Below are 13,189 nucleotides of genomic sequence, written 5' to 3'. Positions count from 1 at the left end.
TCGTAATGTGGTGTTTGATTTCTTTAGACGTCCCCGGACCCGTGAAGAACCTGCAGGTGGTCGACACCGCCGATGGCGAGGTCAGTCTGGTGTGGGAGGAGCCTGAGAGCGACGGCGGCAGCAAGGTGATTGCCTACGTTGTGGAGAGACGCGACATTAAGCGCAAGACCTGGACTCTGGCCACAGACCACGCAGACAGCCCTGAGTACACAGTGACCGGACTCCAGAGGGACTCCATGTACCTGTTCAGAGTCTGTGCAAGAAACAGGGTCGGCGCCGGACCCAACGTGGAGACCGACAAGCCCGTGCAGGCCAAGAACAAGTTCGGTAAGAGCAACTCACAAACGTCTTTAAGAGTCAGAAGAACCAAGTTTGACAGTTTGATCAGGTTTGAAGAACAAAGGTGATTAAAGGAGACAAAGATGGAGCGGAGAACCGATCTCTGGAGAACTCAGACATTTCCTCTGAAGGCAGACAGCTCAGCAGAGTTTGCTAACTTCTCTTGTGTGTTTATTTTCAGATGTTCCTGAAGCTCCTCTGAATGTGATCGTCGGAGACGTCAACAAGTTTGGCTGCACCGTCTCCTGGGAGCCGCCCGTGTCTGACGGAGGCTCTCCCATCACCTCATACATCATTGAGCTGCGTGATAGGACGTCGGTGAAGTGGTCGCCCGTCCAGGTGACCAAAGCCGACGAGCTCAGCGCCATTATTAACGACGTCATTGAGAACAAAGAGTACATCTTCAGAGTCAAAGCTGAGAACAAAGCCGGCGAGGGCAAACCCAGCGCCGCCTCACAGCCCATCAAGATCATGGACCCCATCGGTAAGAGAAGTCCCTCTTCAGTTTCTCTTTATTCATCCAGGATCTCATGAATCTGTTAGACGAGAGATAAAGCAACATGAGTGCATCCATCTATCCTCCAACTTAGAAATCAGGGTTTAAAAAGTGGACCCCATCATTCCTTCACTCTTCTCCATCCTGCTGACGGAGGTTAAATTTGTGTCTTCCCCCCGCAGAGCCACCCAGTCCTCCTCAGAACCTGGTCTGGCAAGACCAGAACAAGAGCTCCGTGCAGCTCACCTGGGAGACTCCTCTGAAAAACGGAGGCAGCATGATCACCGGGTACATCATTGAACGCGCTGAGGACGCCAGCGACAAGTGGCTGCGCTGCAACGCTCGCCTCTGCCCCGACCTCTTCTACAAGGTACAAGAACAACCCAGACAAACCCTCCTTCACGGTTTCTGTCAGACGTGTGGTTGTTGATTCTTCAGCCTCTGAATGTTTTCTTATTACTGACGACACCAAATGAACTTCCTCTTGATGCTTCAGAGTAAAGGCGCTCCATCAGCTGCTTGTAATCAGACTAACCCTTAAATTCTGAAAAGTTTCACTTTGTTTAACTTCAAATCAGTAACTCTGACCTTTGACCTCAGGTGACTGGTCTGAAATACGGAGCCAAGTACAACTACAAAGTGTTTGCTGAAAACGCAGCTGGACTCTCTGGACCCTCAAACATCATTGGACCTCTGCTGGCTGACGACACACACGGTGAGAGAGACTTTCTTCAGCGTGTCTCAGATAATTAAACACAAACACTGCTTCATGTCTCACCTCCCTTCATTTCTCTCTCTCTTCTCCAGTCGGACCAACTTTGGACCTAAGTGCCTTCAAAGACGGTTTGGAGGTGATCGTCCCTCAGCCTCTCTCCATCAGAGTCCCCATCACCGGATACCCAACCCCCACCGCCAAGTGGACCATGGGAGAGAAGGAGATGACCACTGCAGACGAACGAGTCACCCTGACCACCAGGTCCACCTTTGTAGAAATGATCGTCCAACCGAGTGTCCGCCCAGACCGAGGCACCTACACCCTGACTCTGGAGAACGACGTCACATCCGTCTCTGGAGAGATCGACGTGAATGTCATCGGTATGCCTTCAAACATGTCCTTCAGTGACTGTGATAAGTGGTATACGAATTAGCTGACTTTAAACAGACCGAGAAAGCTTTTCTTATTCTAAATGTTCTGTATGTTTTGTTCTCCAGCTGCTCCAAGTGCTCCAAAGGACTTTAAGGTCCTGGAGGTGACCCGGCAGCACGTCCACCTCAGCTGGGAGGCTCCAGACCATGATGGAGGAAGTCCTCTGACCGGCTACCAGGTTGAGAAACGGGATGTGTCCCGCAAAACCTGGGTCAAGGTACGACAATAATGTGTGCTAAACCCAAAGATCATATTCTTCTCCAAAACTTAAAACAATGTGTTTGTTTGAATGACTCAGCTTTAAAAGTTTTAAGAATGATGATACCCTTGGGATATAAATTTACAAAGTAATTCAAGCTGAAGTTGAAACATCAATCAGGAACTCTTATTTCGATCTCCCTCTCTGCGTCTCTCAGGTGGTCACAGGTATCCAGGATCAGGAGTTCACAGTCACTGATGTTGTTGAAGGAAAGGAGTATCTGTTCAGAGTCACTGCCTGCAACAAGTGTGGACCAGGAGAGCCAGCATACATCGACGAGCCCGTCAACGTGTCCTCTCCTGCCAGTGAGTCACACCAGGAGTGATCAGAGTGCCTCTTAGCAATGAAACCACAAACTCTTTTTACTAAGTCTCTAACTTCCCTGTCTCCCCTCCAGCCGTCCCTGACCCACCAGAGAACCTGAGGTGGAGGGACAAGTCAGCCAGCGGCATCTTCCTAACCTGGGAGCCACCAAAGTACGATGGCGGTACTGGAATCAAAGGATACAACGTAGAGCGCTGCCAGAGGGGAACCGATAAGTGGGAACCCTGCGGAGATATGGTGCCAGAGCTGAAGTGCCAGGTGACTGGCTTGCTCGAGGGCCAGTGGTACTCCTACAGAGTCCGAGCCCTGAACCGCCTCGGAGCCAGTCGGCCCTGCAAGGCCACCGACGAGATCCAGGCTGTGGATCCCATAGGTACCAAGACTGTCTTATTGACTGTCCTTGTCTCTTAGTGTAAAGCTAATGTTTAAACCAGATCTCTGAGCGTGCCCCTCTTTATCGCTCCTGCAGAGCCTCCAGAGATTCAGCTGGACGCCAAGCTTCTGGCTGGACTGACCGCCAAGGCTGGCAGCAAGATCGAGCTCCCCGCTGAAGTGAAGGGTAAGCCTGAGCCCCGCGTGAAGTGGACCAAGGCTGACCTGGTCCTGAAACCAGACGACAGGGTGTCCATTGACACCAAACCCGGATACTCTACAGTCACCGTCGCCAAGACCAAGAGAGACGACAGCTCCACCTACATCATCGAGGCCACCAACAGCAGCGGTCGCGCCACCGCCACCGTGGACGTCAACATCCTTGGTAAAAACAGAGAAAGGGGATGAAAGGTTTTAAAGGAAGCTCTCTGAGTTTCTGGTTAAACTAAACTTAAACATGTTATCCTGATACAGATAAGCCCGGTCCTCCTGCTGCCTTCGACATCTCTGAGATCACCAACGAGTCCTGCTTCCTCGCCTGGAACCCTCCACGTGACGATGGTGGCTCCAAGGTCACCAACTACATCGTGGAGCGGCGTGCGGCTGACAGCGAGATCTGGCACCGCCTGTCCTCCACCGTTAAACAGACCACCTACAGAGCCGTGGGCCTGGTGAAGTTCAAGGAGTACATCTTCAGAGTGTTCGCTGAGAACCAGTTTGGTGTCGGCCCAGCGGCTGATCACCCGTCCATCATTGCCAGATATCCCTTTGGTAGGTCACATGACACAGGACTAAGGATCATCACATAGTGAGGTACACCTGGGACTAACCTCTCCTCTCTGTCCTCAGACACTCCTGGAGCTCCTTACAAACTGGAGCCTTCAGACATCGCCAAAGACTCCGTGACCCTGTCGTGGTACGAGCCCGATGAGGATGGAGGAAGCCCCATCACCGGATACTGGGTGGAGAGACATGAACCTGACCATGACAAGTGGATCAGATGCAACAAGCTGCCCATCAAAGATACCAACTACAGGTTAGCCTCCCCTCTCTGCTGCCTGAAACGAGCTGCTCTCTTTGATGGATTTTAATGCGTTGATGTTTGTCTCTGCAGAGTCAAAGGATTGCCCACCAGGAAGAAGTACAAGTTCAGAGTCTTGGCTGAGAATCTCGCTGGAACCGGAAAACCAAGCAAAGAGACAGACCAGATCCTCGTCAAGGATCCTATCGGTACATAAATGTTTGCTTGAGCTTTGTTCAACATCTTAAATACTTACAGAGGACTCTAAACATGGTAGTCTTCCTCTTCCAGATCCTCCATGGCCTCCTGGTAAACCCACCGTGAAGGACGTGGCCAAGACTTCATGCTTCCTCATGTGGACCAAACCAGAGCACGATGGCGGAGCAAAGATTGACGGCTACGTCATTGAGATGCTGAAGAGCGGAACCACTGACTGGATCCGCGTGGCAGAGAACATCAACCTCCTGGAGCATTTCCTGAAGGGCCTGATGGAGAAGCAGGAGTACTCGTTCAGGGTGCGAGCTGTCAACGTGGCTGGGGAGAGTGACCCCAGCGAGCCCAGCGACCCTGTGCTCTGCAAAGAAAGACTCAGTAAGAGAGATGAAGCTCCAGAGCAGTCAGAACATTTGAAACAGATAAAATCTTCAAACTAACCTCTTTTCTATCTTTCCTCTTCCTCCTCAGATCCTCCTTCCGCTCCTCGCTGGTTGGATGTCGTCAACATCAACAGAAACAGCGCTGACCTGAAGTGGACGGCCCCCGAGCGCGATGGAGGCTCTAAGATCACAAACTACGTGGTGGAGAAGCGTGATGTCAGGCGTAAGGGCTGGCAGGCGGTGGACACCACCGTGAAGGAGCTGAAGTACACCGTGACACCACTCAACGAGGGATCTCTATACGTGTTCCGCGTCGCTGCTGAGAACTCTGCAGGGATTGGACCTTTCTGCGAGATGGAGGACTCTGTGTTGGCTAAAGACACTTTCAGTAAGTCAGAGAGAAGTCTTGATCAAGTCCACAGTCATCATTTGACTTATTGAATATTAATGAAGCTGCTGGTGTTTGTTTCAGCCACTCCCGGGCCACCTTACTCACTTACTGTCAACGCTGTGACCAAGAGATACGTTGACCTGTCTTGGGAGGCTCCTAAAAATGACGGTGGCAGACCGATCCTCAAGTAAGACACCGACATCTTCACCGGTATCACCACCATCAAGTCTTTAAGGTTTAATTAAAACAGCGATGGGTGACCAGGTGTCAGGGGACTAGAAATAAGAGTGGACCCATCTTATGAGACATGAAAAAGAGAGAGGGAGATAACAGACATGCCATGAACCCAAACTCTAACAAAGTCTTAACCAAAAACCAGATACACGGTCTGAGATCTGATCAGGAACCTTTGTAGCAGCATGTTTTGTGGCTCTTCACACATCCTCTGTTCAGTGTTTTCCTCTAAAGGATGTCCTAAGCTGTGACTCCGCTCCCTCAGGTATTCCCTTGAGAAGAAGGAGAAGCTGGGAACCCGCTGGGTGAAATGCGGGAAGACTTCAGGTCCAGACTGTAAGTACAGAGTGACAGACGTCATCGAGGGAACCGAGGTCCAGTTCCAGGTCAGCGCTGAGAACGAGGCGGGCATCGGACATGCCAGTGAACCCACCGAGATCCTGACCATTGAAGACCCGACCGGTCAGTCTGGGGATTAGTCCCGATTTATCAAAAGCACACAGGAGACAGGTTATGCAGTCTAAATCTCTCTGTCTCATCTCTTCCAGGAATCCCATCTCCACCTATTGAGCTGCATGTGACTGGAGCCAGCAGGGACTTCCTGGCCATTGCCTGGAAACCCCCACAGAGAGACGGTGGTTGCCAGATCACTGGCTACCACATCGAGATGTGTGAAGCTGGTACAGAGAAGTGGATGAGGGTTAACTCCCGCCAAGTGAAGGAGCTGAAATACCGTGTGGAGGAGGGCATCGTCCCTGAGAAGGAGTACATCCTGAGAGTGAGGGCTATCAACGCCGCCGGAATCAGCGAGCCCTCAGACATCTCTGAGAACGTCTTCGCCAAAGAATCTGACTGTAAGGGTGTTCGAAGGCTCGACAGCGTCCTCATGGAGTCCCTTTCCCGACTCAAACCACACACAGCAGCAATGGTTGATCACTTATGCTTCTATGTTTTCAGGTAACCCAATGCTGGAGTTCCAGACTCTGGACCTGGTTGTTGTTGAGACAGAGAAGATGCACATCCCCATCCCCTTCAGAGCCGTCCCCTCGCCCAGAATCACCTGGCACAAAGACGGGAAGGAGCTGAAGGCTGACGAGCGCGTCTACTTCAGGTCAGGACACAGAGCGATGGGTGTGAAGGTGTATGTTGTCTAACTATCAGGGGTAGAAGTGACTGGACTCTATGATTGGCTAATGGGATTGTTTGGCCAACAGGAAAGAGTACACTTCCTGTCACCTGGAGGTGGACAGCAGCGTGCACGCTGACGCCGGACAGTACAAAGTGACTCTGGAGAACAAACTGGGAACCGCCAGCGCCGCCATCAATGTCAAAGTCATCGGTACGCAATGTCACTGTTTTTAATTCACTATCAAAGATCCCCAGTGACCTGCTGAATGACTTCTTAATCCTGTCTCTCTCTGCTTGTCCTCAGGTCTGCCTGGTCCCTGTAAGGAGATTTTGGCCTCTGAGATCACAAAGAGTTCCTGTAAAGTAACCTGGGATCCTCCAGACTACGATGGAGGCACCCCCATTGTTCACTATGTCCTGCAGGTCTGACAAGATGCTATGTTTTTTAATGTCTGAGCTGAAAGTTTAAAATCTGACGTCGGGGTCTGAGCGAGCGTTAACCCATCTCCCTTTGTTCGTGCAGCGCCGTGAGGCCGGCAGGAGGACCTACGTCAACATGATGTCTGGAGAGAACAAGGTGAGCTGGAATGTCAAAGACCTGATCCCCAACGGAGAGTACTACTTCAGAGTCCAGGCCGTCAACAAGATTGGAGGAGGAGAGTTTGTCGAGCTCCGCAACCCGGTCATCGCTGAGGACCAGAAACGTATGAAAAATCCCTGTTAATGTTTCAGTGAGAGTAGACAGATTTGTTCTGGTTTCAAGAGATCAAACTTTAGAGCAACAACTAGAATATTGAATTCCTCTGCGTTCTCCAGATCCCCCTGACCCTCCGGTGGACGTGGAGACCCACAACCCCACCTCCAGCACCATCACCCTGACATGGAAGCCCCCCATGTATGACGGCGGCTCTAAGATCATGGGCTACGTCCTGGAGAGGCAGCAGAAGGGCGAGGATAAGTGGGAGAGATGCAACGACTTCCTGGTTCCTGTCCTGTCCTACACTGTCAGAAGACTCACAGAGGGAAAGAGCTACGCCTTCAGAGTCAAAGCCGAGAACGCAGCAGGGGTCAGCGAGCCATCACGCAACACACTGTTTGTCAAGGCCTCAGACGCTGTCGGTAAGGACGACATCTGCTTCTGAAACTGATTTATATTGACATGACAGAGAGGGTGAGGGCTCTCAAAGGACATAAACTATACCAGAGTTTGAAGGTTTTCAGATTCCTCTTTTCACTTCCTGCTGATTTTAAGATGTAAGGCCGCAAAGTCTCTTTAACTTCTCTCTAAAGAAGATCATCAGGGTCTTTCATTCAAGGGTCAATCTCTTTGTTAACTTGACTCCTGTTTGCTCTGTTTCAGACGCTCCCAAAGTGTTCCTAAGCGGCAGCCTGCAGTCCGGCCTCAGCGTGAAGCGAGGCTGCGAGATCTGCCTGGACGCCAACATCTCCGGCTCCCCGTACCCCCAGATCACCTGGTACTGGAACAACCAGGTGATCAGACCTGAGGCACTCCGCAAGAGGCCAGACAAACCCCTGAAGAAGAAGGTGGAGAAGAAGGAAGAGAAGAAGGAGGAGAAGAAGCCAGAGGAGGGAGAGGCAGAGAAGAAGAAGCCAGAGGAGGGAGAGGCAGAGAAGAAGGAGGAGAAGAAGGAGGGAGAGGTGAAGGAGGGAGAAGAGAAAAAGGAGGAAGAGAAGAAGAAAGAGGAAGAGGCAGCAGAGCCGGAGGTGGAGGAGACCGACTACCCGACCATAAACGAGCGTCTGAACATCAACAACAGCCACAGGGGCATGTCCTCCATCGTCGTTAAGGACTCCATGCGCGTCGACCACGGCGTCTACATGGTGAAGGTAGAGAACGACCATGGCATCGCCTCGGCAACCTGTGAGGTCAACGTGCTCGGTGAGAATCTGCTTTAACGATACCATAGATTCCTTTATGACAGAGCGTCACTAGTTTTGCACTATGTGTTCAACATCTCAGGATTAAATCAGGTTACTCCGTCCATCCACAGATACTCCCGGGCCTCCGGTGAACTTCAAGTTCGAGGAGGTGAGGAAGAACTCCGTGATCTGTAAGTGGGATCCTCCTCTGGATGATGGTGGCAGCGAGATCCTGAACTACTCTCTGGAGAAGAAAGATAACTCCAAGCTGGAGATCGGCTGGAGCAGTGTCACCTCCACGCTGAGGGGATGTCGATACCTGGTGCCAAAACTCATCGAGAAGAAGGAGTACATCTTCAGAGTCCAGGCCGAGAACAAGTTCGGACCTGGACCGCGCTGCATCTCCAAACCGCTCATCGCCAAGAACCCGTTCGGTATGATCTCATTTATTAAAACTCCTGCTCATGGGAGCAGAGAGCTCAGTGCATACTGTTTGTGTTAGGTTAACAAAGAACACAACCAGGAGAAATATTTCTGTAATCATTAACAGTTTATAAACCAAGTTTCTTTTCTGGGATTCGAGGAAATCTTTAGTTCCCTCTGAGTATCTGTTGACTAAAGTTTCTGTTTTGTAAACTACAAAGTCTCTTAATGGATGAAAGGTTGTTAGCCTGCTAGTTCAGATTGATATAATCTCATCATTGCTGTCAGTTACCAACAGCAGCTACAGCTAACAAAGCTACAAACAAGGCACCAATCATTGAATGAAAGTTTCTCCTGATAACTGCTGACAGATACCTGAGATACACAAACACGGGTACATCTTTGTTCTGAACTCTCACTCTCCTGTTTTCTGTTATCATCCTCAGAGCCTCCTGAGGTGCCTGAAAAGCCACAGATTGATGACGTCACAGCCAACAGCATACTGGTCACCTGGAATGAACCCAATGACAACGGCAGCCCCATCCTGGGCTACTGGGTTGAGCGCCGCGAGATCAACAGCTCACACTGGGCCCGCGTCAACAGGTGGAGAAACATTACATCCGAACCTGACTCCACCTGAGATTGTTGTTAAAGCTCATTGAAGTGTTTTGAAATACTTTCTAAATGATCCCTTTGGTCTCCAGGAACATGATCACCGATACCGAGGTGAATGTTGACGGGCTGATTGAGGGGCTGACCTATATCTTCAGGGTTGCAGCTGAAAACCAGGCTGGACCCGGAAAGTTCAGCGTCCCCTCTGAACCGCAAACCACCCACGCTCCAATCCGTACGTACATTTTTATAACTTAAGATCCTTTCTGACAGCTTTAATCGAATTACTTTGGAGCCATCGGGCGATGAAGATCTGGAGGTGCTCTCTTTGTTCATGGACTGAAAGTCTTCTGAGAGATAAAATGTCCAATCTGTGTTTATTTGCTACCTTGCAGTGCCTCCTGGACCTCCAATTGCCCGAGTTGAAGCAACCACAGATCACTCCATCGACGTGGAGTGGGACCCACCTGTGGACAACGGTGGAGGAGAGGTCCTGGGATACCATGTGGATAAGGTCAGATCATCACCTCTGACCCCTTCATGTGGTTTCAGCTTTCTGAATCAAACTCACTCTTTTCATAATCAATCAATCAATCAATCAATCAGACTTTATTTATAAAGCGCTTTTCATACAATGACATTGTAACACAAAGTGCTGTACATAAGAAAAACTTAAAATAGAATGAATTAAGAAAAAGATCCCAGCCCTAATCATGTGTCTCTGTCCTGTGGTGCTTTTTAGGCCGTGGCTGGTTCCAAGGACTGGTCCAGGTCTACAGAGCGTCCATGGAAGAACCGGGCCTTCACTGTCTATGGAGTCCGTGAGGGAGCCAAGTACCTGGTCAGAGTCATCGCTGTTAATGCTGCTGGAGAGGGAACGCCAGGATTCACAGAGTCCGTATTCGTCAGGAATCCTGCAGGTTAGAGACAAACGTAAAACAAGACCACAGACTGAGAGGGACCAGGTCCCATTTCAGAGGATTCATGTTGCTGGAAATGTCATGGCTTATTTATGGCTTCTTCCTCCATTCCACAGAGGTGCCAGTGATCGAGCTGGACCTGTCTGTCAAGAATGGCGTGATCATCAGAGCTGCAGAGACACTGCGTGTGCCCGCCACAGTCACAGGTAAACCCTACCCCTCCATCACCTGGACCAAGGATGATGGAAAACCAGACAAAGACCGCGTGGAGATTCTCACTGAGGGCAACGACAGCGTTGTTGAAATCAAGAATGTTCAGAGGAAGGACTGTGGCAAATACCAGATCTCTGCCTGCAACCCCAGCGGCACCAAGGCTGCTTGGACCAGAGTGGAGGTCATGGGTAAGTGGTAGTCCAGACAGCAGGACTTCACCTGTTTGTGATGCTTGAACATGGATCCTTAATATTCTTTTGTCTCCAGATGTCCCTGGACCTGTCACGGACCTGAAGCCTGTCGTCGTCACTCGCAAGATGATCTTCCTGAACTGGGACGACCCCGACGATGATGGAGGCAGCGACCTGACCGGCTTCATCGTGGAGCGCAGAGACCCCAAGATGCACACCTGGAGGCAGCCCGTTGAAACTGCCTCATCTAAGTGCGAGTGTGTGGGCATCATGGAAGGACAGGATTACCTGTTTCGCGTCATTGCTAAGAACAAGTATGGCATGGGACCACCTGTCGAGCTGGGACCCATCAAGGCTGTGGACCCACAGGGTGAGACCTTAAAGCAGATCAAAACCCCAGGGTTTAGGATCAGTGTAACATGTAGTCTTGATTGAAAAGTTGATCTGCACTGAAAGCTACTTCTTGCTCTGGTGTTTCTGTAGGCCCACCATCATACCCTGAGAAGTTCCACTACACCGAGAGGACCAAGAACTCCATCACCCTGACCTGGAAGCCTCCTCGTAATGACGGTGGCAGCCCCATCATTGGCTACACTGTTGAGAAGAAGAGACAGGACCAGCAGGCCTTTGAGCCCTGCAACAAGGAGCTCTGCCCCGACATGACCATGACTGTGGAGGGCCTGGAAGAGGCCTGGATGTACGAGTTCAGGATCAAGTGCGCTAATCTCATCGGAGAGAGCGAGCCTTCCATCCCGTTCACTGTGGTGATCCAGGATGACGAAGGTAAGATTACATTTATGGAAACTCCTTGCTGCAGTTCTTATTCTAAGGCACTGGTGTTTGACTTTGATCGCTGATTTATCTTCTGCCTTTAGTGGCTCCTGAGGTCCACATGCTGAAGCAATTCAAGGGCGACTGCATCACCGTGAGGAAGGGTGAAGCCATTGAGATCCCCGCTGATGTCCTGGGTCTTCCTATCCCCAAGATCGAGTGGACCAAAGACGACGTGGTGATCGATAAACCCACTGAGGCTCTGCTGCTGGACACACAGGTGACCGGCAGGCTGAACTGCAAGACCACCCTGTCCATCCCTGTAGTCAACAGAAGGGACCGCGGCTGCTACACAGTGACCGCCTCCAACAACATGGGCTCAGCCAAACACAGCATCACTGTCATGGTGCTGGGTGAGTTCAAACGCGCCGCTGAGACTCCCTCAGAGGGATGAGATGTTCTGACCAGTATGTAAGGTTTACTTTATCCTGACGCTATCTTGCTCTCCTCTTAGACCGCCCAACTCCACCCAGGAATATCAGCGTGTCCAACATCAAGGCAGAGTCATGCTACCTGCAGTGGGACCCCCCGCTGGATAACGGTGGCAGCGAGCTGACCAACTACATTGTAGAGAAGAAGAATGTGACGACGGAGGAGCCAGAGCTGGAGGAGGGACAGGAAGCGCCTGCTGAGCCACAGTGGGAGGAGGTCACCAACAGCATCATCGAGAAGAAATACGGGGTAAGTCCTGATGAAGAAGCTACAACGACATGGTCTCATGCTCCTTTAAGACCTTTGTAACTCTGACTCTAACACCACCTCACGCTCCTGCAGGTGTGGAACCTGGAGACCAGCAAGTCCTACATGTTCAGGGTGAAAGCACAGAACCGTTACGGCATATCTGACCCTTGCACGACAGAAGAAGTCAAAATCACAGATCCATTCGGTCTGCCAGGACCACCTGAGAGACCAGCCATCGCTGAGTACTCCAAGACGTCCATGACCGTGACCTGGGAGCCTCCCAGAGATAGCGGCGGCTCCATGATTATCGGATACTGGCTGGAGAAGAGGGAGAAGGGCACTGCTTACTGGGCCAAAGTCAACAAGGTGCCAGTCACCAAGAGGGGCGTGAAGGGCTGGGATTACCAGGTGAGCTCGTCTTTCACAATACGTGCTAATTATCCTCTAACTGTTCACAAACCCTTTCAGAATCCATTATAGACTCTGTGTTTGGTTTTTCTGAGACCTTTCAGAGGATCCTTCTCACTCCTTAAGAGATGTTTTAGTTAGCTCTGCTGAATCCAAACTCTCCCTGTGTCTCTCAGGCGACTCGTCTGGTTGAAGGAACAGAGTACGAGTTCAGGATTGCAGCCTGCAACTCTGCAGGAATGGGACCCTTCAGCAGTCCTACCGACTCTGCATTTGCTGTGGACCCCCTCAGTGAGTGAACACACGGACTCTCTCTGCTGGGTTTTTGTACATAATCAGATTCATTTTTTCCCTTTTGGATGTTGTATTTTAAAAACTGCTGCTTCTCCCTCCAGCTCCTCCCAGCATGCCAGCTGCTCCCGTTGTTGCTGATAAGACAAAGCACAACGTGACTCTGACCTGGAAACCACCAGACAGGGACGGAGGCAGTCCCATCAAAGGCTACATCATCCAGATCCAGGATGAAGGCTCGTCAGAGTGGGTGAGGGTGAACGACCCTGAGGAACCCCACCCCACCACAGAGTTCACCGTGCCCAGCCTGCGCGCCCTGAAACGCTACCGCTTCAGGATCATTGCTGTCAACGACATTGGGGAGTCCGACCCCAGCCCCCGCACCACCGAGGTCCTGATCGAGGACGTCCAGCGTAAGTACAGAGTCTCAT

The 13,189-nt window shown here is 51.0% G+C and overlaps 1 protein-coding gene across 1 annotated transcript in view; it reads left to right on the top strand.

Moving 5' to 3' along the window:
• The window catches only part of ttn.2 (titin, tandem duplicate 2), a 198,922-nt gene that overhangs the window by 117,199 nt on the left and 68,534 nt on the right, over positions 1-13,189 (top strand). Inside the window, 36 exon segments of the mRNA XM_034694393.1 lie at positions 28-327; positions 521-823; positions 1,018-1,205; positions 1,436-1,550; positions 1,643-1,930; positions 2,048-2,199; positions 2,399-2,546; positions 2,639-2,938; positions 3,035-3,322; positions 3,412-3,708; positions 3,787-3,973; positions 4,052-4,167; positions 4,250-4,549; positions 4,643-4,942; positions 5,027-5,132; positions 5,445-5,641; positions 5,728-6,033; positions 6,137-6,290; positions 6,394-6,518; positions 6,612-6,730; positions 6,831-7,011; positions 7,124-7,426; positions 7,668-8,207; positions 8,320-8,622; positions 9,058-9,214; positions 9,316-9,458; positions 9,619-9,737; positions 9,966-10,143; positions 10,260-10,544; positions 10,624-10,917; positions 11,031-11,330; positions 11,423-11,731; positions 11,833-12,059; positions 12,153-12,467; positions 12,644-12,758; positions 12,863-13,171. Of these exon segments, the coding sequence (XP_034550284.1) occupies positions 28-327; positions 521-823; positions 1,018-1,205; positions 1,436-1,550; positions 1,643-1,930; positions 2,048-2,199; positions 2,399-2,546; positions 2,639-2,938; positions 3,035-3,322; positions 3,412-3,708; positions 3,787-3,973; positions 4,052-4,167; positions 4,250-4,549; positions 4,643-4,942; positions 5,027-5,132; positions 5,445-5,641; positions 5,728-6,033; positions 6,137-6,290; positions 6,394-6,518; positions 6,612-6,730; positions 6,831-7,011; positions 7,124-7,426; positions 7,668-8,207; positions 8,320-8,622; positions 9,058-9,214; positions 9,316-9,458; positions 9,619-9,737; positions 9,966-10,143; positions 10,260-10,544; positions 10,624-10,917; positions 11,031-11,330; positions 11,423-11,731; positions 11,833-12,059; positions 12,153-12,467; positions 12,644-12,758; positions 12,863-13,171 (8,367 nt within the window).

This window comes from Notolabrus celidotus, chromosome 10 (genome assembly GCF_009762535.1).
Source record: "Notolabrus celidotus isolate fNotCel1 chromosome 10, fNotCel1.pri, whole genome shotgun sequence".
In the NCBI taxonomy this organism is placed as follows: Eukaryota; Metazoa; Chordata; class Actinopteri; order Labriformes; family Labridae; genus Notolabrus; species Notolabrus celidotus.
The sequence above is the reverse complement of the archived record's forward strand: the minus strand, read 5'-3'. Positions and strand labels throughout refer to the sequence as shown.